Below are 24,209 nucleotides of genomic sequence, written 5' to 3' on the forward strand. Positions count from 1 at the left end.
AGCCAGTATACATACTAAATTTGGTGACTTTAGCTTTGTTAGTTTTCAAGAAAATCAGTTTTGTTTAATTTGCGGGGGCGGAAATGGGCGTGACAAAATGATTAAATAGTCAATGTCTGCGCGTCTGTTAGGCTAGCTTACATACCAAATTTAATGTCGGTAGCTGTCATAGTTTTTAAGAAAATCTGTTTTTTGTAAATTGCGGGGGCGGAAGGGGGGGTGGCAAAACGATGGAACAATTATTTTTTGCGCGCTAACTAAACGAGTATACAAACCAAATTTGATGTTTCTATCTGTTATACTTTTTAAGAAAATCGGTTTTTTGCAAATTCCGGGGGCGGAAGGGGGCGTGGCAAAAATTTGAAACAAACTCGATAAGCGTACATACTACACGAGACTGCATACCAAATTTGGCTCTAGCTCTTATAGTCTCCGAGATCTAGGTGTTCATACGGACGGACGGACGGACGGACGGACGGACGGACAGACGGACATGGCTAGATCGACTCGGTTGTTGATCCTGATCAAGAATATATATACTTTGTGGGGTCGGAAGTGCTTCCTTCTGCCTGTTACATACATTTTGGCGACTTTAATATACCATTTCACCCTATGGGTGTATGGTATAAAAATGGTCTTGATTTATTTGTTTATCTTTTCTATCCTATCTCTACCTTCCTGTGATAACGCTACTTTAGATTTATACTATCATTGAAGCACACTCATGAAGTTCAAGTGAAATTCAATTGATATGACTAAAAATTAAATAGCGATGTCACTTAAAAAAATTGTTCAATATTTTTTCTGATTTACAATTTTATTATAATTGATTTTTGTTTGTATAAAACTATCAAAACCATCAGCCACTCTATTTTTTACCAGCACCATCCGACTACCGGCTTAGACGAAAACTACGTTCACACAAGACATGAAAACGGATTCCCTTTCTTCTTTGGGGAGACTGCGCTGATGATAAGGATCGTTATTTTTATTGTACATAAGTAAACCAGCCAACGAATTTTACATATATCCAAGTTCATAAAAGTTTACAAATATACAGAAATCTATCCAAACGATTTGAGATACTATTGCTCGTTCTCAACGATTTTAAAACTGTTAGTCACCGAAAGTGCTAGGGGTGAAAACATAGAGAACCATAGAAACGTAGAAAACATAAAGAACCATAGAAAACATTGAAACGTAGAAAATATAGAAAACATAGAAACATAGAAACATAGAAAACATAGAAAAACATAGAAACGTAGAACACATAGAAACGTAGAAAACATAGTTGAAACTCCTAAGGGTCTGAGTAACTTACTCACCGGTAATGCTAAGGGTGAGAGTAATTTACTCAGGTCCTTAGCACTTCCGGTGAGTAGTTACTCTCACCATTAGCAATTCCGGTGAGTAACAGTTTTAAAAGCGTTGAAAACGAGCTGCAGTTTGGAAACCATTGAGAATGCAACGAGGAGTATCTATTTCTTATCCGATTTTGATAAACAATATCTCATTTAAATTTAATTCACTATCGATCGTAGTTCAAGTGTATTTATACTTAAGTATAAATTAGTGGCGTAAAATGACGCCAAACAGGAAGACCAAAGAAAATACATACAAACTGGTTTTCCAATTGACTCCAAATAAGAAGAAATAACGACTTCTTTTGTTATATTTTAAATTGTACGCGTCAACTTTTAACTTTCGTTAAAAAGCTTTGGTAAAAGCTCCAGGACATGAAAATAGAAGCTCCTTTGCACATTGCTAAATCAGGCAGTAGACAATATTTTTGCTTTTTCCACATGGTGTGGTAAAACTTAAAATATCTTTAGTAGTCTGGTTAAATATACAAATGAATATAAACAAAAGCACAGGAATCGAAGGAAAGCTTTCTAGCTTTAAGGACACAGTCGCCGTCAAAATATATTTAACCCTCATAAATTATATAAAATTTAAATTTGTACGGTAGATGAAAGCCCTTGGCCTTGTCATATGTCAAGTTCAAGACCACAACGGTTTTCCCTCTTAAGTTTCCAACAGACCATAAACTGAAAACAAATGAAAATAAAATTCCAAATGTAAATAGGCACTTTAAAGCATTTAGTATACATTTTGCTTAGTTTTTCCACCAGCGTAGCCAACAGTAATTGGGTATATCGACTAGACCGAAATGCATTAGCTCAATGAGACTGATGATGGAGCAGCCCAGACACAATTGACAAATGCCTCCAAAAGAAACTGCTAAATGAATTTGTTAAAAATTTCTAACCGAAAAATTTCCAAAGATTTGCTCACCAAGTAAGTCTAGCCAACTGTATATCAAATTGGTTTTATAGGCCAACATTCCAGGACGCTTATAGAACACGTTAAGCAACATTCCATTATTCACCGAAGAGTTGTGGACCTTCCAAGGCTCCATTACTTTTTTGCGAATTTCTGTCATCAGCGTCAAGGATTTGCAATTATGCAGACAATCGCAAATCAGTCCAGGAGCATTTCGATGTACGTAAGGATGTTCACCCGGTTCCTCATAGTTCTGCAATAGATAGTTGTGGGCAGCCAAACAGGGTAAATCCTTGAGTTCACAAGCCTTATAATTCGATGGTGGATAGAATAGATCGAGAGTGCAATTGCAATAGGCCAACAAATGTCGCTGCTGACACTCGGCCAAGCAGTTCTCCAGCATATACTTCTGACCTTGAAGGGTTTGAAAGTGTTCACTTTCGCGTTCATAGTCCATGACACAACGTCTTTGTCCACTCGGCATACTGAAGGTACTTTCATCATAATAATTATAGACTCCAGTTACACCTATATTGGTGCGAGTATATGGCACTACCTCAACGGGAAAACCAAACCATACAAAGGGTTCGACAATATCTATCTAAAAGAATAAACAAAAAAAGTGAATGACACAGATCATTATTATCAACGAATCATGCAACGAGTAAAAGCAAACCGAAGAGTCAGATAAACTTATTTTACTCTCCAGTAATAAACATGCGAAATCTTTAAGGTTGTTAAAAACTAAGATATGTAGGCGGGTCATTCTTAATTCTTGAAAAACTAATTCGACGAGGTCTCATACAAGTTTTTTAGATTTTGTATTTTGTACTGACACAAGCATACAATGCAAGTAGGCATGGAAATTAGAAGTTAATATTGGTGGTTTTTAAAAAGCGTTTTGTATAGCCTATGATCTTCCTCAGAAGATTGACCTGGAGTCTCTTTCTAATCCATTCTATAAATCTTAATAAAATTATAAATAGACTAAAATACTCCGAAATAAATGACTAGAGAAAACAATAGATGATAGTACTCCATGATTTATAAAACCTAGTGTCATTTCCTGTTTTCATTTTTAGATGGTCGTCTTGTACTCACCACAAAACCTTTTGTCCTTTCATTGCCAGGAGCATGCTTTTCTTTGTGTAAAAGCAAACGAACCATTAAACCAGTATTTGGTCCCATATCGTAATTTCGACGCTGTTCCTGCTCATTGAATGCCAGGCATAGCCCCTGGGTTTGCCTTCTCGGATGGAATAGGTCGCAACAATTCACTAGTTCCTTTTCCCAAATGCATCCTTCGAGTAGTTCGTCACATCGCCATGACATTTCAGTGACAATTTTGGTGAAATTCAAATGATTCAAGGGCAGGAGATCTTCATCCATCAGTGAATTGAAGACCTTGAAGTGACCAAAGCTTAGAGCATCGTACGCAGTAAGTGTGCGTTCGAAGAGTTCCTTCTGAGAGGATGTTATATTGTATTGATGCTCAATTTGCGAGAGGCGTGACCAATTTAAACGATTCTTGTTGCATATGATAACCACAGGAAACGAAAATTTATACATGGGCAAATGGGCAGCAGCAATGGTCGTCTGAAAATGTTTGCGCTGATAGCGTTCGGCTAGCAAATAACTCACATAAATAAGCACACTGATGGCACAAAACAGAGCTAAGGCCCAGAGAAGGCTTTTTGTCAAAATAATATAGATGGTGTTAGAAATCATTTAAAATGCTCGTTAACGCTTTCTTACCGCATCCGTAATCGAATGGTGGGCAAAAACACTTGATACAGCCCATGTATATGGGAACGAGATGCATAACAGTCGAGCAACTGCATCCAGGTAATGGATTTTAGAGGCTCTTGTTGTGGTATCTTCCAGGCTGCCTTGGGCAAACGAAGTTCGCGTTCAACTTGACGGACTTTCATTTTGGAGTTGTGCTCTAGACTCAATTGGCACAGAGCTTTTATAGTGAATTTCTCAAAGGTTTTTAATTATAGGGTATATGCCCTGGTGTATATGCACTTTTTAAGTGCACTTAACGCATTGGGACTGTACTTAAAAAAGGACGTAATAAATTAAGTCAATGTCAAGTACAGTAAACCCTCAAATGTTTTTTTACCATAATGGATATACCAATTCGTTGAAAGTAAAGCAAAGGTGAATCAATTTTTTTGTTCAAATATTTAAATGATTTTTATTCTTCATTTATACAAAAAGAAATGTTAAAAGACTGTGGGAAAAAAGTGAATAAGTCTTCATAAAGCGAGGAAATCTAATGGGTAATTGATTTAAGGGTATGCCAAATTCGTTACAATGCATCATGTGTCGACTGAACTCGTATTTATTCAATTGATTTCTAATCACTGTTTGCAAATCATTCGCCCATTGATTGCATTCAATTGAAATTATTTTGGTGCCAATTATACAAATATACTATATTTATATTTCAGTATACAAATGAGATTGTGAACTTCTCATGGGAGTAAGTAAGTCTAACGATTTGACACTGACCTTTTTTAATGGGCGTTAATCACGTTTATTTGACTGCGGAATGACAGACCAGGCAAAAGCGTTAAACGTCCACAAATTAGCCATAAAAATTCCAACACGCATACCAAGAGTACGACAACATATAAAAGACTAGAGTAACTTCAGATTTTATTCAGTTCAAATCATGACTTTGTCCTATTTTCCACAGACATCGACACAGACGCAAGAATCGCAATTTCAATCGATTTCACGTCGTTATGTTCGGCAACTGGGTCAGTCAGCCTGGCAGTTGGCATTGCGTTTTGGCAAAAGGACTACAATCCATGGTTTGGACAGATTACTGGCCACACGGGCCAGTCGCTGGGAGCGTTTCATCTGGTTGTGTACATTCGTGTGTGCCTTTTTGGGTGCTGTCTATGTGTGTTTGATACTATCGCAACGCTACAATGAAGGACATTTTCAAACTGTGGTGGATAGCACACGATATCCGGTATATCGTATACCATTTCCAGTCATTACAATCTGTAATAATAATCGCTTGAATTGGCAGCGTCTGGCGGAGGCCAAACAAAAGTTTTTGCCCAATGTCACAGATACCTCACAATTGGCGCTCTTTGAAACTATTATGGGTAGCTATGACGATGCATACTTTGCTCATTTTAAATCCTTTGAAAGACTACGTAATCAACCCACCGAACTTTTGAATTACGTTAACTTTAGTCTGGTGGTGGAATTTATGAGTTGGCGTTGCGATGAACTTCTCACGAATTGCAATTGGCGTCATCATGGTTACGATTGTTGTGAGATCTTCTCGAGGCGACGCAGTAAGAATGGTCTGTGTTGGGCTTTCAATTCATTGGAAACCGCTGAAGGTCGCCGCATGCAACTGTTGGATCCTTTGTGGCCCTGGCGAACAGGTTCGGCGGGTCCAATGAGCGCTTTGACTGTAAGGGTTCTACTCCAAACCGACAAATTTTGGCCTGGCAGTCGAACTGAGAGGGGTATTTCGGTTATGGTTACCGAACCATACGTTTGGCACAACAATCCCTACAAGGTGCCAGCCAATACGGATACGGCTCTGGAAATTGAACCAGTTATTTATTTCTACGATAACGATACTCGGGGAGTTCGCTCCAATCAACGTCAATGTGTTTTCGATGTAAGATGTTATGTAACTTCGTTTATTTTTTATTCAATTGTGCCATTTAAATATCGTTTTTACGCTGCAAACAGGATGAACATAATAGTGAAGATTTCAAGTCCCTGCAGGGTTACATTTACATGATTGAAAATTGTCAATCGGAGTGTCATCAGGAGTACTTGGTACGCTATTGTAATTGCACAGTGGACTTGCTTTTTCCACCGGGTAAGCACGTAGCATTTCAACCACAGACTTCAACTACTCCAACTAGTTCCCACTGCTTTTCCAACTCCCTCCCATGTTTAAGGCCAATATCGTTCATGCCGTTCCCAGGATTTACTCTGCCTGGCGGAAAACAATGGTGAGTAACTTTCATGTCCCTGTTACCACTTATACCATCTACCTAGTACCTAAAGCTTTCTCTCTCTCTCTCTTTCTGTGTGTGGTTTCAAACACTCACTTGTAATCCCCAGACCATCTTAAATACTCACATCAGCCTGGCGAAGAGACTTTTGTGCGCAACAATTATGAGGGCATGGTCTGTAAATGCTTTCGCAATTGTTACTCACTGAACTACATCAACGATGTGCGCCCATCCTTTCTACCACCGGATGTATATGGCAATTCCTCATATGTGGACTTGGATGTGCATTATCGCTTTGAGACCATAATGGTGTATCGCACTAGTCTAGTCTTTGGCTGGGTCGATTTGATGGGTAATTTTTCTAAAACATTAAGCAATGCAACTGTTTGCATAACCGAAAACAATTGCTATTAACCACTTTACTGGTAACTTTGACGTTTAACTGGCATACTGCATCAATCTTTTAGTTAGACACTACTGAAATCTGTCTTCATAACTAATTAGTTTTTTACATTTCAAATCATTTCGAGACATCCTCCAGATAACGTTTACACTTTCCTTGGCAGAATTTACAAATTTTTGGATATCAATATCAAAAAAAGACTAGGTTAAAGACTTAAAGATATAGTTTCTAAAAAATATGCACTAATTGTTAGGCAAAATTTTGTATAGATAAAAGTGAAATACTTTTGCCATTGGCGACCTTTTTGATTGATTGATACTTTTTATTTGTCCCCTCAGGGTAAATAAATAAAACACACGAAGTTTTATTCCTTTTTGGTGTTATCAAAAACGGTTTGTTAATAGTGGAATTTCATAAAGAATTTCTAATTTTTATCAGCTTCAAAACTTATTATATATAGGGAACAAAGTTAAATCGACTAAAGTTTTGGCGATTAAAGATTACCAGGCGATTACCAAAAACCAATTATCGGTCACAACAAAGTTTCTATCCATAAGATCCATAAGAAAGACTTTTCTATAAACTAGTTGTTAAAGCTCATTTCAAAAAAGGTCAAACACGTTTTGCCTTTAGCATGCCCTTAAAACTATGCTATGATTTTTTGATCATACTAACGATTCACTTAGATGCATTAAAACTAACAAAACTCAATGATAATTTGTTTCAGTATTTAACATAATTTTAATTTAATCCATCAGCTTTTACCTCTTTTTACTTTTCTCTCTATTTATGCGATTCGTAGTTAGTTTTGGTGGCATTGCTGGGCTCTTTTTGGGATGTTCGCTTATTAGTGGCATGGAATTGGCCTACTTTATATTCATTGAAGTGCCAGCCTTTGGTCTCGAGGGTATACGGCAACGTTGGCAATCACGGCATCAGAGGACCACGCCCATACTGAATCTACGTCAGCATACGCCCAGTCAGCTAATGGAGAATTATCTAATGCAGTTGAAGGCGGAGCATTCGTCGAAACACAAACAGGCCAATTTCCAAAAATGGCAACGCTTAACATTTACCCATAAACATCTTATTAACAAGTGAATAATGTGAATAAATAAAATATAGATTTGCAGACAAAAGAGGTTGTTAGTTGGTGCTTAAGTGACTGCCAGCTGCCAACATCGACAGCAGCAGCAACAGCAAAAGCAACACCAAACGGCAGCTATGTAGGTAGAAGGAGTAAAAACAAATTGTGCTCATTTTTCAGGCTCGCAATTTACTCTGAACAAACCTCCGCCGTGCCACAGACTTTGACTTTGGTTCTGGTTCTGGTTCTCTCTCTGGAGGAGACTTCTCTTTCTCTCTGGTCGACCACTGCACGTTGACAGCTTCGTAGCCAGACATTGTTAATCAAAATTGAGGTTAAGTCGTGCTCCCAAGTGGTTTTTGGGGTTGCCCCTCAACAACTTTGCCAGTTTATTGAGACATTTACTTCGACTCTGTGGGCTGTTGACTGTTTGCTGGTGTCGAAGGGCAAAAAGTCAGGACTCAGTCGGCCCCAAAAGACTTCTCTTGATAATTAAGCATAGTTTGTTATATTGTTGTGGTAGGTCAGGACATTTTGAGAGGACAAAAAGGAAGGGAATTCTTAAAGTTCAAACGAAAATGAGGCGTATACGTAATTTCATTTATTTAAACTTTTTAACTTGCACATGTTTGGAATGTGAGAAACCAAAAAAAGGACCACCAAAGGCACAGCAGGCAATCATTTTTCATTTCAATGGCGCGACGGTTGATACGTATATATGTATGTGTGTGTGTACATAAATATTTCGAGGTATTGGCCCTAAGGGGAGTTTATTGATAGCATTCATGAAGGGGGATTGTGTATTATACCGAATGAAACAGCATGATGTCTGGATGCTCTTTTTTCGTAAAGCACAAACAAATGACAAAGGCCAACAATGAAGTCAAAGAAATTTATGAAAAACGTCTATTAATTTCATTGAAATCATAGCAAAAACCAATTCTCAAAACAACCAACATGTTACTTACTTTTAAAAAGAAAATGTAACCAATAAAAAGTCATAAATAAATGTGGAAAACTCAAGAAGGTGAAGTTTATTTAAGATATAGACTTGAATAAGGAGTAAAGAAAGATTTTTATTGACTATTGGTCTATTTCTTTATATTAGCAAGAATAAAGGAACTTAACTGACTAGAAGATCTTTCATCATAAAGAGATTAACTGTGTTAGACACAAACTAGAAAAAAATATATAATGATCGATTTTTAAATGTGAAATGGTTTTTCCTTTTTATATTGTGTGAATTTAAAGAGTGTTTTTTGAATCTTTTACATTACAAAAATTTATTCTTAAACTTCCTCGTATTAGACAAATTCTTAAATTATATAAACACAAGTCAAAAACTTTTTTAGTTCAAACAAGTAAACTCCAAATTGGTATATTTGGAACTAATGTAAAAAATTTGGCCGAATTAAAATTTCTTTTTTTACTTGTTTCTAGTTGAAATACAATTTATGTATATACTTTTGCTTTCGACTTTCAGTGACTACTTCTAATTCCAAAAAGATAAAGAAATTATATCGTATTTTCACTACAGGCCCTAATTTAATTCAGTAACCACAACTTTTAATGGAAAATCAGACTGCACTGCCCAACATTGAGCCACAACTTTCAAAATAATGTTTTATGATTTCATATTCAATGGATTCAACATCATCAACATTAACTAATAGTATATATTAGGTGTAAACCTTTAGAGGTTTACATACACATGATTCCTAAAAGTCATTAATAAATAAAACGTTCAATAATATAAGTAACAATTTTGTAAAAATTCTTTAAAAAAAATATTAGTAAGCTGTTGACTTGCTTTTCGTTTTAAAGAAATAACATCTCCATTTAAATGTATTCTCTCACTTTCTATTAAAGTTGGCAAGCCCCTTGATATAGCAAAAAATACTCTATCCTTAAGCCACACATACAACAACCTATCATCCTTCATATGAAATCACAGCTACTACCACTCGAACCCCACAAAAAAAAAGAGTAAGAAAATAAGGAAAAATCAATTTGTAACCACATGATTGGTTGTGTTGTTGTTTTTCTCTCAAACCAATAATTTCCTTTTATGAATTTCCACCAATTTTCAACTGATTGAAATTCAAAAGTCGGTGATGTAATTGATTACCAAATTAGTTGCACACGAGCAGGTAATCAAGATAAAAAAATATATGCTTATATATTGAACACAAAAATAAAAAAAAATTGCACAATTTGATTTATGTCAAATCGTTGGAAAATTGACTCAATGCCAACAATGGAGAAAAGGTGCCATTGAAAAGCCCGCAAAATTTTCGTCAAATCGCAAGTTAGTTTCGCCTGGAAGATAAAATATTTGCGCTGTCGACGCGTATTTGGTGAAGTCAACTTGTCAAAATTTTATAAGTACCTAGTATACAGTATATGTATGTAGTATGTTACATATAGATCGAGTCGTGGGTGTGTGTGTGTGCAAACGACGATAACTTTTAAGGCAAAAATGTCACAAGTTACCTTGATGACATAATTTGACATGTCAGTGTGTGGTGGCAACACATGCAAGATAATATCTTTATAACTTTTTGACAGTTTACAGCAATGACAAATGGCTCTTAATTTAATGCATCAAACGAGTTAGATAGATATGGGAGAGGGAAGGAATACACAACACGCTAATGTTTAAGTAATTAAAATATAAACCATGTCCGCTCAACTTAAATTATGCACAAATAAACAAACAAGTGGAGTTGTCCCCATACATAAGTATTTCTGCCTAATTGATTTATCAACCCCTCTTGAGGAGTTATGCAAAATTTCCTGGTCATTCTAGACAAGGCCAACCAACTCCTTAATTGCAGGCACTTGTTAGTTAATTAAAAATGCAAATAACTTTTGTAAACTCAAGTGATTCTACATACCAAACCACACACATGCATGCATGGATGTAATGTCCTTTTCCTTTGAGTATGAACAACGATTCTGAAATGAATGTTAATCGAGCGCGACTAGTCCTTGTTGTTGGTTTTGTGCTTCAGAGGCAATTTAAACTTTTGGCACTGCAATATGAACGGTTTTGCCAAACGATAGAGTCAAGATAAACAAGTTTATTTGTATTTTCCCACATGACTAACAACCAAATAGAGTTGAAAGCCAAAAGATGATATAATGCTTACTTTAAAATGATCTTATCTTAAGGAAAACATGGTAAATTTTTGTTAAAAATAACGTACTTAAAAATTAAACTAAACTAATTCGAAATCTATGTAAAATGCCATCAAAATTCTATCGTACATATAGTTTTTTTTGTCTCCCATTGTTTGGCATGAAATAGGCGAACTTTTCAGAGTATTCTCTTTCTTCTCGGTACCTTTTTTATAACCACTGAAAAAACAGAATTAACGAGGTCCAAAAATAAAAAATAAAGTCTCTTACCTAACCTTACCTTACCTTACCTCAAGGTGTTGACCTTTTCTTGGTCTGAATGTTACTAAATTACTTTAAACCTCTGGCTAATTGCCAAAACATGCTTATGCATTATTTGTCTCATTTTTCAAACCTTCATGAGCAAAACTTTTTAATTAAAAATATGTCAACAAACAAATGTACAAGTCTTGTTTCCTATGCCCTAGAGATATAAATATTGAAAAAATAAAATCAATAAATCGCTGTCCCATTGAGAGGTGAAACGACTAACAAGCTGAAAAACAACAAGCTGCCATTTGACCTTAGCCATTATTGTGGTTGAGCGAGGATATATGTATGTCCATTTGTCCTTATTGTACCACCCCTTCGAGTCTTCATTCTTCTACCTGACAACACATGGCCCAATTATTTTACTTCAGTGGAGCTGAAAATATCCGAGCCACAAAGATTTAATAAGCCACACGACACCCAGATGATGTTACTTATGCTGGTCCCCATCTTATGACATGTCATGAATAATTATGATGTGAAATAATAGCCAACCCGAAGTTCTAATACACTTTAGAAAACTAAAACGTATGGGTTAGTACTTTAAACTATCTCTATCAAGGTTACTATGTAATATGTTGCGCTCTTTCATATTGGTGAAGTAAATACAAATCATTAAGCAAACTATAAAGTAATTAAACAATTTTAAAAAAATAAATATGCCTTCTAAAGATCTTACTTAATCAAGGGATTTTGTGAATTTAGAACTATAAATAGTACAAATATTCCAAGTTCCAGTTTAATTTGAATATCCAAAACCTTTAAACCAAATTTTTGTCTTAATTATGAATGTGTCATAAGATAAAAACAAATATGTCAAAAGAAACATATTGACATATATTATTTTCAGTTTTAGATCAGACATTTCGGACTTAAAGGAAAACCTAAAGCAAAACTAAGGCCTATTTGGACATTAATTTCATCAAAAAATAATTTTTATTAAGATCTTTACCATTTTATAATGTAACATCGAGCAGGTTTATTTTTACCTTTAAACGTAATAAACGTGTCGAATGTACCTAATGTAAGAGCATAACAACATATGATTTATGATGCGTAAGCCAGCCTAGAGCAACTTTAACATAGACAAGTATATACATTTATATATGTGCATATGTACATATGTACTATCCATTCATTCAACCATCCATCAAAACGTCTTCGTCTTGGTCTAGCCTCTGGGCTTGTCAACCCCTATGGGAGGGTGGGGGTGTTTTACGAAGGTAACATCAAACGTAAAAATAACATCAACCACCACCCGTCCGGAAAGTAGACTATGAAAAATGTGCGACTGCTGTTTCTATTAAAATATTATTAAAAGCACAAGGATATTTTTTGCCAGCACGAAAGAGCAGGTAAATATGTACGTACATAGGTAATCTGTCCCCTTACATCGACAATTCGATTGTTACTCTGCTGACTATTGCATACTTTGTGGCGCGGCATAAGGCTTATTGGCTCTGCAGAGTCATGGAGTTGCGGATTTATTTTGATGAACTTGCACTTTGATGTCGCACAAAAGGAATAGAAATGCAACAAAGAGAAGAAATAAAGCACCCAAAAAAAAACTTATGACTTGTATGCGAATAATATTTCTTTAAACGAAAAATCAAGGACATCTGTTACAACTTAACTCTGTGTATTTCGGTGTGTGTGTGGGTGTGGGTGGATGTGTCAGACTTCCCAGTGGACGAAAGATTAACTCTTATTTTATGCAGACAGAAGAAAGTGCCTGAAATTGAAGGGCAGAATGGATAAGAAAAAAAAGAAGATGGAGCCAAGCCCCAAAGGAAAATTGCAGGCACAATAAGCCAAAGAGCGGAAAAAAGTTGGCGTTTTGTAATGCCCGGCATTCGACAATAAAATGCAAATGTCGCTTAGAATGTTTCTTCTAGTAAATACTTAAACAGGGTGTTTTAAATTAAACCTTATATTATATCCAACTATCATTAGGAAAGAAATATTCAACGATGAGATAGAGATAAATTGGCTTCGTCAACCTTCCAAATAAATGAAATTACAAATTTGGGCTAATTAAAATCTGAATATAATAGGTAAAGAAATCACCTTTAAATCTTTCGCATTCTTTTCTGTTAAGGACAATGTTTCTAAAGAGTTAAAAAAAAGTTTCTTATGCACCGCTGAGTTTTTTGAGTCCATTGATATAATTTTTAGTTAACTTCTAATACATTAAAAAGTATTATATTAAAGAGTTTTCTTCGAACTTCAAAGAAGCAATTCGTAAACTTGCAACTTGGTAGGATTTCATATCTGAATCACCCTGTATTTCAAATATGTCAAAGAAAATGTACAGTACAAGCAATTTCCTGCAACAATTTTTCGCTTTTTCTATTGCAATGCTTTTCTTTTGCAGGACAACAGCTTAAAGGCTTTGGCCTTAAGAGAAGCACTTCGAAACGAGAAAAAGGATAGTGAAATTCAAATATGATTTCTTTCACATAAATCACACCTCAACCAAAAGTCAGAAGAAAATGCAAGAAAACTTTACCATTTTGCCCTTGACATTTTGCGCTAAATGATGATGACGCTGTGCTTGAAGACATTCGCTGACATTCTTTTTCGTATGGATAAGACAAACTTTGTCCATAGAAGTGCAATAGAAGTAGTGGAATAAGAACTTATTCTACAATGCAACAGCTATTAATTTTGCATTGTAGCTGTGTGCGGATTTTGTGGCATTTGTGACAGCCGTGCAATGAAGTTATGCACCTTTTTGCTGCCACCAGCCATTCGACTCACTCACCTTTCACTCTTCGCCATATCTCAAATGTCAACGTCTGTCTTTTGCTTTCTCTCCCACACACACACACACACACACACAGAGACTCTCTATTTCTGTGCGTGTGTTTGCTTTGTCTAGACAATGTCTAGCTGCCATTATCAGCACATTTATATGAAATTTAATCTAATAAAATTGTCAAATATGCACGCATAACGACCGAAGAATGAAAATTTTTCATTTAGCGCCTTAAAGCAGGCAACAATTTCTGTCATATTGACCTTCAGAGTAAGAAAACGCCGAAAATAGGAGGGAAAAAAACTGAGCAGAGTAGGAAAACCAAAGTCTTACTTTGCTTTTGCATTATTCATTATACAGCAGCAGCAACATAATAAAATTTATGATATTTTATAGCTGCCTAGTCTGAGATTTTGCCACGCCTGTCAACTTAACGCCTTCTGGTGACAGTTCCTTCAGCTCTGTTTGAATTTTTATACCCTTTCCGAATAGTACATTTAATATGCTATTAAATATGTGCTACTTAGAAAAAAATGAATAGCTGTCTTTCTTAAATTCGTTCATACAATCTAGCGACAGCCTAAATCAATAATTATTTTAACTAACTACTGGATTTTATTCGAAAAATAAATACCGTAAATAAGTAAATATTTCGGCCTAGTTAAGAATTAAGCGTATACAAATTATTTAAATTTTTTTAAACTCTGTTATATTTAAAATTAAAAGAGCAAGGTTTTTAAATATATAGTTAGCTAACTTAAAGAGTATTTAAACTTCACCAAAACAAAGCTTCTCTCCTACTTTTTTCCTGTAACATTTCGAGTTCTCTTTTTTTTGTCGTCGTGGCACCTTAAAAGCAAAAACCGTAACCAAAAAATAAACCAACATTGCCACGCTTTCAACTTTCAATGTGCTTTGCATTCGTAAATAGTTAGGAGTTGGTCCAGGTAATGGTAGACTGGCAGAGAAGTCCTGACAAAAAAAAAGGAACGAAAAAAAAACAGAAGGCACACTCTCTATTTTGGTTCCAGCTAGAAGTCACCCACCGGACGGGCATGTTGGTGAAGCGACGACTGTCGCCGGAAAGTTAATTTCGCGTTGTATTTATTATTTATGTGCATTACATTTTTTCCGTGGTCGCCTTTTAGAAGATTTTCACTTAACGCCAGCTGCGGTGAAAATAGGAAAATGTGTTGCCAGCTTTTTGATTTATGCGCGGTTTTGGTTTAAGATTATACAAAAGTCAGATTGAGTCCGCAAAAGGAAAACACAAACATCTGGTAGAATGAGAAATACTACGTTAAATATTAATTGCTTGGGAAATGAAAGATTTCAATCAACTACATTTTGTTTTCACCTAAAGGTGTTAAAAAGTTTTGTGTTTCTTTTTTTTGTAATTTATAAGAAAAGTTTTGATGGATATATATCCAAAATTTATGAAGAATCGAAGTAAGTAATTTCAGAAGAAGAGATAGAGGATACTATATAACTTAAAAAAACAAAATATTATACATTAATTTCCCTAAACAAAATATTTGATTGGAATAAAGAGGCAAAAAACTGAAGTAATTATTGCAATGGTGTCCCATCTGTTGCATACTTTTTCGGGCAATCGAACTATTTGCTAAACCTTAAAAAATTGTACAAAAAAATCAATTTCTCTATCTATACGCTAAAGTTACACATATGTATGTATTGTAGTTGTAGTTAATTAGTTTAAGCTAAAAATAACTATTTACTACAACATTAAACCTTGAAAATTATATTTGCTATCCCTTGCAACAACAACAATGTTAAGGGAGTGTAATCACCTTTTGTTACTCACCCAAAAGTGTTAGTTGCAACACTTAAAAATATATGTTAATAGTTAAGTGTATTTATTATTGAATTGCCTAATACATAGACTTACTTAGTTATATTCCATGCGGATGGGCAATCATATTTGGATTTGATTTTATCCATCATGAGGTTGCCATGCAAATCGCTCAACATTTCTGCATTCTGACCGCACTTTGAGACGTCGCTTTAGTTGCATATCCGACTGGGTGCAAGAGAACTTACATCGTTGCCCTTTGCCAGCCTTAATGTCCTGCATTTAATATGCAGCTCATGTCCTGGCAGGCATAACCAAAAGGCTTCACTTACCATGATGACGATGATGATGATGCATGCACAACATGCACTTGTAATCAAACATGTCCGTTGCCTTCCCGCGCCCAAGATGACTGGACGGACAACAAAGACCAGAGTGGAGTGGAGTGGGAATAGGGGAGCTTGGTGGAGAAAGCCTTCCTGCTGAAGCTGCTACTGATGCGGACACAGATGCAGATGCTCATACTCCTTCTGGCATTCTCTGCTTATTTGCATACAACACTTTGACGCATTGTTCACAAGTCTCTGAGACAGCTGTGCGCCAACTGCTGCTTCAACTCCAACGCCAAACACCATTTCCATCTCCACTTTTGAGCTCTAATTAAAAGCAAATTTAAGCGTACAAACCAAACTCCATCAGCTACTGTCATCTCCATCTCTACCTTTTGCCTGAAATGGCCACAAGACTCGGCACAGACACACAAATTTTGCCAAATGATTACGCTTCCTGCAAATACATTCTCGGCAAAAGGAGGTGGAGGCATGGGGCGTTAGGGAATCCCCAATAAAGAACTACTAACTAAATCGGAGCATTGAGCCACGAACTGGCTGTTGTGATTGGTAAAGCATTTTCCACTACAAATGAGTGTTAATTAATACGATTTTAAGCAGCAGACAATCGAAGCAATGAAAGACCCGCCATGCCATCATTAACCCATTTTAGGCTCAAATCCAATTAGCACAAAGCAGCCAAGGGCAACACAAGTCTCAGTAAGAGAAAGTTGAGATAGGGAGAGAGAGAAGACTGATTTTAAGCCGCTCAAAGATGGCAAAATGAAATTCGAGTTCGGCTAGCAGCCAGCTGAATGGGTGCTGGCATCGTTAATTAATTTCCATGTAATTGTATATTAGACCTCGTCGAGGGCAAAACGGATAAAGGCCAAATTACCAAAATTGAAATTCAGGTGAAGGCATTAATCAAAATTGTGATGGATAAATTTACATTAAATACCCATGGATGGTTTTTTTAAAGCCTTTTTACCTTTGTTGTTTATGGCTTTATACCTTATACTTACTTGAAACTTTCAGTTTATTGATATTATCAAAAATCTATAAGGTTATTCTTCAGCAACAAATCCGTTCTCATATTTTATGCGTCTATATCGGACCACTACAAAAAAAAACTTTGCTTTGAATTATTTAATAGCAAAATTTGTTTAAAAACTATTTCTACAACTGAGAGAATTAAAAAAAAATGTCTGTAATAAATATATTATGATTAAAAATGATTATTACAATACATATTTCACGTTTCTTAATATAAGCCGTAGATGGATACGTCTTTTCAATACTTATGAATCTCATAAGTTGACAACAAAATATTAAGCTCTTAGAAACTTTAATTAACTCCCAAAATAGATAAAAGTCCTTAAAAGTAGGTAAAATTTTATTTTTATAGAAGTCAAAACAATACGAATATCAATGCTTTCTATATAGTATAAAAATCGATTTATCTAATCCGATTTATCTTGTCCGATCCGATGTTTCCCACAAAAATTACTTTACTGATAAAAACTATACTACTTAAACTTTTTCGAAAACCTTAAAAAAAACATTGTTCAGCTCATTGTCCTTTAACTTTGACTTGCAAATTGCTTTTCGATACGCATCAATATGAAATGGACTTTCAAACAGACTAATTTTATTAAGAGCTCTTTCTCTTCTCACTTACTTCTTCTCGTTTTGGTCACTCTGACAATGACATTCAAAAGCCAAGTTAAGGCAACAAAAAAAAAAAATTAAAAGGGCTGTAATTAAACTGCAATTTTACACTGAGGACACTGCGTTGACATGCACTAAAATGAACTTAAATCTCTGTGTCCCTCATCCTGAAAAAAAAATATAGAAGAAAACAAAAAAAAAGTTGCAGAAAAAAGGACCTCAAGTGAGGCAAGACAAGGCAAAAGTCACAAGACGAGGGCAAAGAAGTCCTCCAGAGAAATGCCATAAAACACGACAGAGTTGGAGAGAAAAAGAGAGTGGGAGGGAATGTGGGTGGCTTCGCTTGTATTTTCATTAAAATCAAAAGTATAATTAAATTCTTGGAAACTGGCCACCACAGCACACATGCTGGGAATTTGTTTGTTATGACAGCACGAAAAACTGTATATGGAATTGTTTTTATTTCACATTTTTTTCCATTCTAGCTGTCAAGGGAGCGTAACAGGAGCGGATTGAAATGTGTATAAGTGAAGTATCATATTTTTAAGGCTTTTTGAACGATTCTGATAAATTACATTGATCGATTTAATTAAACTTCTTAAGCGGCCCACTAATTGGAATTCCATTGTAAAATTTATATGGCTAAAATGTGTTAAAAAGAAAGATTTGTGTATCTGACATAAGATTTTATTAGACTTAAATCCCATTTTTCTGAATCGATTAATGAATTTAAAATAAAGTTACAAAATAAAAGGAAAAGCTACTTAGTAAATGGATTTTAAGATGTTAAGAAAAATACTTGCTTAAAGTACTAAGGCCCTGTATTTTGGACAACAAATGGATTTAAAAATGTGTGACAAAGTTTTTGAAAACTACAACATAGTCAAAATCCTGCCCTGGATTTTACATATGGTTACATAAATATAAATGTTTGAGAGAACTAAAATATCTTTTCTCACCTTGCTTTCCCTTACTAACTGTATCTCTGGCCATTAGATAAATGCACTTCATATGTACTTTAAATAATTGCAAAAATTATAGGTTATATTTAACCAAAAAAAAAAAACAAATAATAAAAAGTGTAAAAGTGAAAATCAATTATTAAGTTAGATACCCTTGCACATTGGACATGGATAATAATTAGGTAAGTATTTTAAATGGTCTTTAAGCTATACACAAGATCATTTAAAACTTGTACAATATCATAAACAATATGGCAAATAGAAAAAACAACATAAATAGCAGATATCGAAAAGAAGATATTATTTAAATGTATTTTTAAATGGTGAAAGTTTTCTTTGCCTTTTTATGAATTTTTATTCAACTTTTACGGAATTCAATTGGTAAACTCCTTGCAAATATAAGTGAGTTCAATCTAGTGGCAAAGCTTCAGAGCGTGACCAAAAAATCAAAAATAGAAGAGTAAACAAACAAAATAATCAATAATTTAAGGAACAACAGAATGCTCCTACTGGTCCTACTGCTACAGTTACGAGTACAATGAATGCTTTTCCTGCTGCTGCAGTCAGTCAACAGCACTTGTATAGATTTATGAGCCCCAGTCAACAATCGCACCAGAGAAGACTAAAAGGCAGCAAGCCCATCCACTCAGTAGAAGCGTTTTGTTCAGTCAATAACATTGTTTAAACTTCACTTCCGGCATTTTTTCCTATTTTTCTTTTTTTTTTTTTCTTTCCATTTTTTCATATTTACTTATTTACACAGATACATATTCTTTTAGAGGACAATCAAACTATGTGCACATATATAAAACACATATTCTATATAGTCTATATACATATGAACTGCTTATTTGGGTAAATAAGTCAGCGAGGCTCGCACGAATAGTTGTTAGGCAATATACAGTTTATTTCGATAATGACAAAGTTGAGATCAATGGAAAATTACTGAGTGGTAATTTATATCAATAACTTGCTCATAGATGTAAATTTATTCTTTAAATCATAGTAAAGTCAAACAAAACAACTTTTTAATAAAAGCCGAATTTATATATTGTGAGCTTAAAAAAAAACCTCTTAGGGCACAGGAAAAATGGGGTACAAATAATGAAAACTTGACGGAAAGCATTGCCTACTTCTAGGCATAAATTTATGCACACACCAAGTGTCGAAAATTTTGGCATAAACAACGACTTTAATTTTGTTTTTTCTTTTTGCAATTTGATCATTTATTTCTTGTAATTCTTAGAAATATATTATATTTATTAATATATAATATTTAAATTGCAATTTTTTTTTTTGAATCGTTCGATAAGTCAGTTTGATTTTTCATTATTATTACGATGCATTAAATGGATAATAGACGATTTAAAATTAGTTAACTTTAACTAAAACACTTTAGTATAGTGCAAAAAGTCTGAAATTTTGTCTTAATTTGAAAAATACAAACCAAAACTCTCGTATTTTAGCATGATTTAAATCTATGTTCCTTGAATGGATTTACACAAAATTGTGCAAAAAGAACTATATATTGACAAATAACACTGCGCCATTTTTTATAACAATCCACCATACTTTTACTTCATAAAACACAACAAGTTTGAGATTAGAATTGCTAAAAACGTGACTTTACAAAAATGCACATAAACAAAGCGAGATCACACGAAACAATAATTAGGATACAAAAAATTAAAACTGAAATCACTCAATATAGACTTGATTTCAGCGCATATATTTTGGGATGTATGCGATGATTTTAACTCGATCAATTCCAATTGTTTCAAAGCATTTTTATGGATAATTTTTATTAAATTACTTAAAATTATAGAAAATTTTCAAAAATCGTAATGTAATTATTATCATCTAAGTTTTTTTATATGATTATAATGAATACGGTCCCTGGTACCATGTAATCCACTAACCGACTAATCAACAATTAAAAGTCTTAGCCTTAAGTGTACTGATTACAAATGATAAGCCATAAAGACTAAAGTTCGAGGTATATAAAACGAATTTGTAGGAAAGAAGTTATCAGTCAATTTTTGCTTACAATGAAAGTCATTTCATTCTTGTTGCCATTCTTATGCCTAATAATTACAAAGTGCAGTGGGGAAAATATATCCCAAACTTTGGATTTTTCAAACAATGTGTTCGAGGATACTGATTCAAATCAAACAAAGTAAACTAGGAATAACAAAAGTCCCAAAACCGCTTGTACTAAAAATGTATCTTTATTAGTTTGGCAGATAACAATTTAGTGATCATTGAAGATGATACTTACTATCTTGGCATTGCATCGCTGACCTTAACCTCTTGTCCACAGGCATTTGGTGTAGAAGGCATTTTTGAAATTACTGTTCCTGACCTCGATCCGTTCCCAGTTCTATGTGATGCTCAAATAGCAGGAGCAGGATATACAGTAATCGCTAGTCGATCAAATGTAGAGCTCAATTTCTTTAGAAATTGGACGGAATACAAACGAGGATTTGGAGATTTTTCGGGAGATTTCTTCATAGGTCTCGACAAACTGCATGCTATCACGAAATCACAGAACTATGAGTTATATGTTCATTTGGAGGACTTTGAAGGAAACACTCGATTCGCCCGATACGACGAATTTTATATTGAAAATGAAAATGAATCGTATAAGATGAGCAAATTAGGAACATATACCGGAGACGCGGGAGACTCGTTGAGTTACCACAAGGATAACAAGTTTTCCACATATGATAACGACAATGATACATGGAAAGATGATAATTGTGCATTAAAACGGATTGGTGCCTGGTGGTATGAAGACTGCACCGATAGGTAACTACAAACATGGAAATAATAAATATTGTTGGACACATTTTTGATTTCATTTTCATACGTTTTCAGCAATCTCTTTGGATCCTATTACTTCAAGGAAAGTGCATCACTTGCAAGTGGAATAGTATGGTACGGTTGGCGTGGATCGAGGTACTCATACAAAACCATGAAAATGATGATGCGACCCAAATGTTTGTGTTCGTAGACCAACAATAATCAGTTTAACTCGATTTCCAGCTTATTTGAATTGTAATAAGTAAATTTTATTTGTATTTTAAAATGTTACAATGATAACATTAAAGATCCTGATGTATATTTACATTTGTGTTTCACCAAGAGGTTGTTAAGAAACTGCGTTTTTTTAAAGATTTGCTTCATTTGGGACAATAATTTATTTAGAATCATTTCCGAATATGGACCAAATCTATTACGGAATATTTCTAACGCGAAAGAATGGCCTATTATATGACAGTTATAAAATATAGTCATACAACCTTTATTAAAATTGGCATAGTCATTATCACCTACATTAAACTGACAAATATGAAATTTTAGGGCAATCGCTTTCGATGGTTCCTTTCGGAGTTATATGATGTTATCCTCACCTTTTCTCTCCTCATCTTTCTGTCACTTCACTTCGCTCTCTACTTTTTAATAATCTGCAACGAACAAGCTGATTATATTTTGGACTTTGCATTGCTGGCAACTGTTCCCTAACAACATTGGATGTGAATTGGCATAGCTGTCACCTTGTTTTAATAAAATATCCAACTGGGAAAAGGTTTGAATATATCATACCTGGCGTATTTACAGTGTGGTATTCCAAAGACAATTCGTAGACTTATGTACTTGATCTTATATACCAAAGCTTCTTTATAGCCAATCGTATATTTCAATTAAAAACTATCTTATCAACTTATCAATATCAATATATTATCAACTATTGAGAACTTGAACTTAATCTTGACTTTACGATGTAAGAAACAAATTTAGCTAGTCAGATGGTATAAAAGCGGATTTGTAAGACATGTGTTACTAGTATGATCACAGCGACAATGAATGTTGTGTTAGTTTATTTGGCAGTGACATGCCTAACAGTTATAAAGTGCAGTGGGGAGGAAGTATTGCTAACTGATATTTCGTCAGACAGTGTTTTGGAGCATGGTGTTCCCAATGTGACAAGGTGAGACTTCGAAAAATTAATGAGAACTGACTTACACTAATATCTCATTAGTTTGCCAAATAACATTTTGACAGTCATTGGAGAGGCCACTGACTATATCGGCAATGCATCGCAGACCTTAACCTCTTGTCCACAGGCATTTGGTGTAGAAGGCATTTTTGAAATTAATGTTCCTGGCCTCGATCCGTTCCCAGTCCTATGTGATGCTCAAATAGCAGGAGCAGGATATACAGTGATCGCAAGTCGATCAAATGTAGAGCTGAGTTTCTTTAGAAATTGGACGGAATACAAACGAGGATTTGGAGATTTTTCGGGAGATTTTTTCATAGGTCTCGACAAACTGCATGCCATCACGAAATCACAAACCTATGAGTTATACGTTCATTTGGAGGACTTTGAAGGAAACACTCGATTTGCTCGCTACGACGAATTTTACATTGAAAGTGAAAATGAATCGTATAAGCTGAGCAAATTGGGCACCTTTACTGGAGATGCCGGAGACTCATTAACAAGACAGAAGGGTGCTCCTTTTTCAACTTACGATAATGATAACGCTTCGTATTCTCAAAACTGTGCAATAATTCGTGTCGGTGCATGGTGGTACACCGACTGTTCCGATAGGTATAATAACAAATTAGAATTGTCAATGCAAAGAATTTTAAAATGTTCATATTTTCAGCAATCTGTTCGGAGTCTATATGAGAGTTGGCTTTAGTACTATAGGAATTTATTGGCGTCTTTGGATGGGAGAATATTCCTATCAAAATGTAAAAATGATGGTGCGCCCCAAATATTCTTGTAATTTAATTTAACGAATTGCAAATATACGAATTTTGTTTATTCTTCTTAACGTTTATTTTTTTATCGCTATTGAGAAGTAACTGAACTACCCTCGTGTCATTGATAATTGGGGGCCAGTTTTCCTATCTTTTTCCTGTTTTATATCTATCTCTCTCCCTTTTCCCTATTCACACACATATATTTATTGCATTGTTTTGTTTGCGCTTCAAATGTTAAAAAACAGACACACTTAATATTGTTTGCCAAGTCCCCCCTCTTCCCTTTCGGACATATTCCCCCACAATTTGTTATCGTTCTCCATTGGCGTAGACGATTTTCTCACCCATCTGGCACTTGGTTGTTGCACTTTAGTTCTGTCGTTTAGTTCTGGGCAACATGTCCTGCAGGCCAATTGCTGTCCATTTAATATGGCCTTATCTCTGACCACCAACCCTTGCCCCCAAACACACAGTTCAGGATTTATTCACTATATATAAGAGATATCTTCAAACGCACAAAAAGAACAAATTTCGAAATTTTCTTTCAATTTAAATTCAAATTTATTGCCACAAATAACCACAAAATGTTTCTACTCGAGCGTTTTATGTAGTTTTATTTTAATTCTATTCGTTTTGTTATAGATTTTATTTAAAGAACAAAACTGACTCGACCAGGCAATTA

At 34.8% G+C, this 24,209-nt stretch overlaps 4 protein-coding genes across 4 annotated transcripts; 3 read left to right on the plus strand and 1 right to left on the minus strand.

The window, feature by feature from the left end:
- Positions 1 to 2,116: 2,116 nt before the first annotated feature.
- LOC6642023 (pickpocket protein 19) lies at positions 2,117 to 4,214 on the minus strand. Its single transcript, XM_002065237.1, has 4 exons — positions 4,039 to 4,214; positions 3,385 to 3,973; positions 2,296 to 2,884; positions 2,117 to 2,238 (listed from the first exon to the last, which is right to left on the minus strand). Exons 1-4 carry the CDS (start codon positions 4,212 to 4,214, stop codon positions 2,117 to 2,119), a joined length of 1,476 nt encoding a protein of 491 aa, XP_002065273.1.
- A 749-nt stretch (positions 4,215 to 4,963) lies between these two features.
- Positions 4,964 to 7,788, plus strand: LOC6642024 (pickpocket protein 19). The gene is made up of 5 exons (XM_002065238.1): positions 4,964 to 5,938; positions 6,013 to 6,145; positions 6,228 to 6,281; positions 6,394 to 6,636; positions 7,490 to 7,788. The coding sequence occupies exons 1-5, from the start codon at positions 4,964 to 4,966 to the stop codon at positions 7,786 to 7,788; spliced, it is 1,704 nt and encodes a 567-aa protein (XP_002065274.1).
- Positions 7,789 to 20,805: 13,017 nt separating this feature from the next.
- Positions 20,806 to 21,912, plus strand: LOC6642025 (ficolin-1). The gene is made up of 3 exons (XM_023175720.2): positions 20,806 to 20,933; positions 20,993 to 21,565; positions 21,635 to 21,912. The coding sequence occupies exons 1-3, from the start codon at positions 20,806 to 20,808 to the stop codon at positions 21,768 to 21,770; spliced, it is 837 nt and encodes a 278-aa protein (XP_023031488.1). The 3' UTR covers positions 21,771 to 21,912.
- A 704-nt stretch (positions 21,913 to 22,616) lies between these two features.
- Positions 22,617 to 23,593, plus strand: LOC26530128 (ficolin-2). Its single transcript, XM_015178506.3, has 3 exons — positions 22,617 to 22,748; positions 22,800 to 23,369; positions 23,428 to 23,593. The coding sequence occupies exons 1-3, from the start codon at positions 22,621 to 22,623 to the stop codon at positions 23,558 to 23,560; spliced, it is 831 nt and encodes a 276-aa protein (XP_015033992.2). The 5' UTR covers positions 22,617 to 22,620; the 3' UTR covers positions 23,561 to 23,593.
- Positions 23,594 to 24,209: the final 616 nt, after the last annotated feature.

This window comes from Drosophila willistoni (genome assembly GCF_018902025.1).
Source record: "Drosophila willistoni isolate 14030-0811.24 chromosome 2R unlocalized genomic scaffold, UCI_dwil_1.1 Seg167, whole genome shotgun sequence".
Lineage (NCBI taxonomy): Eukaryota > Metazoa > Arthropoda > Insecta > Diptera > Drosophilidae > Drosophila > Drosophila willistoni.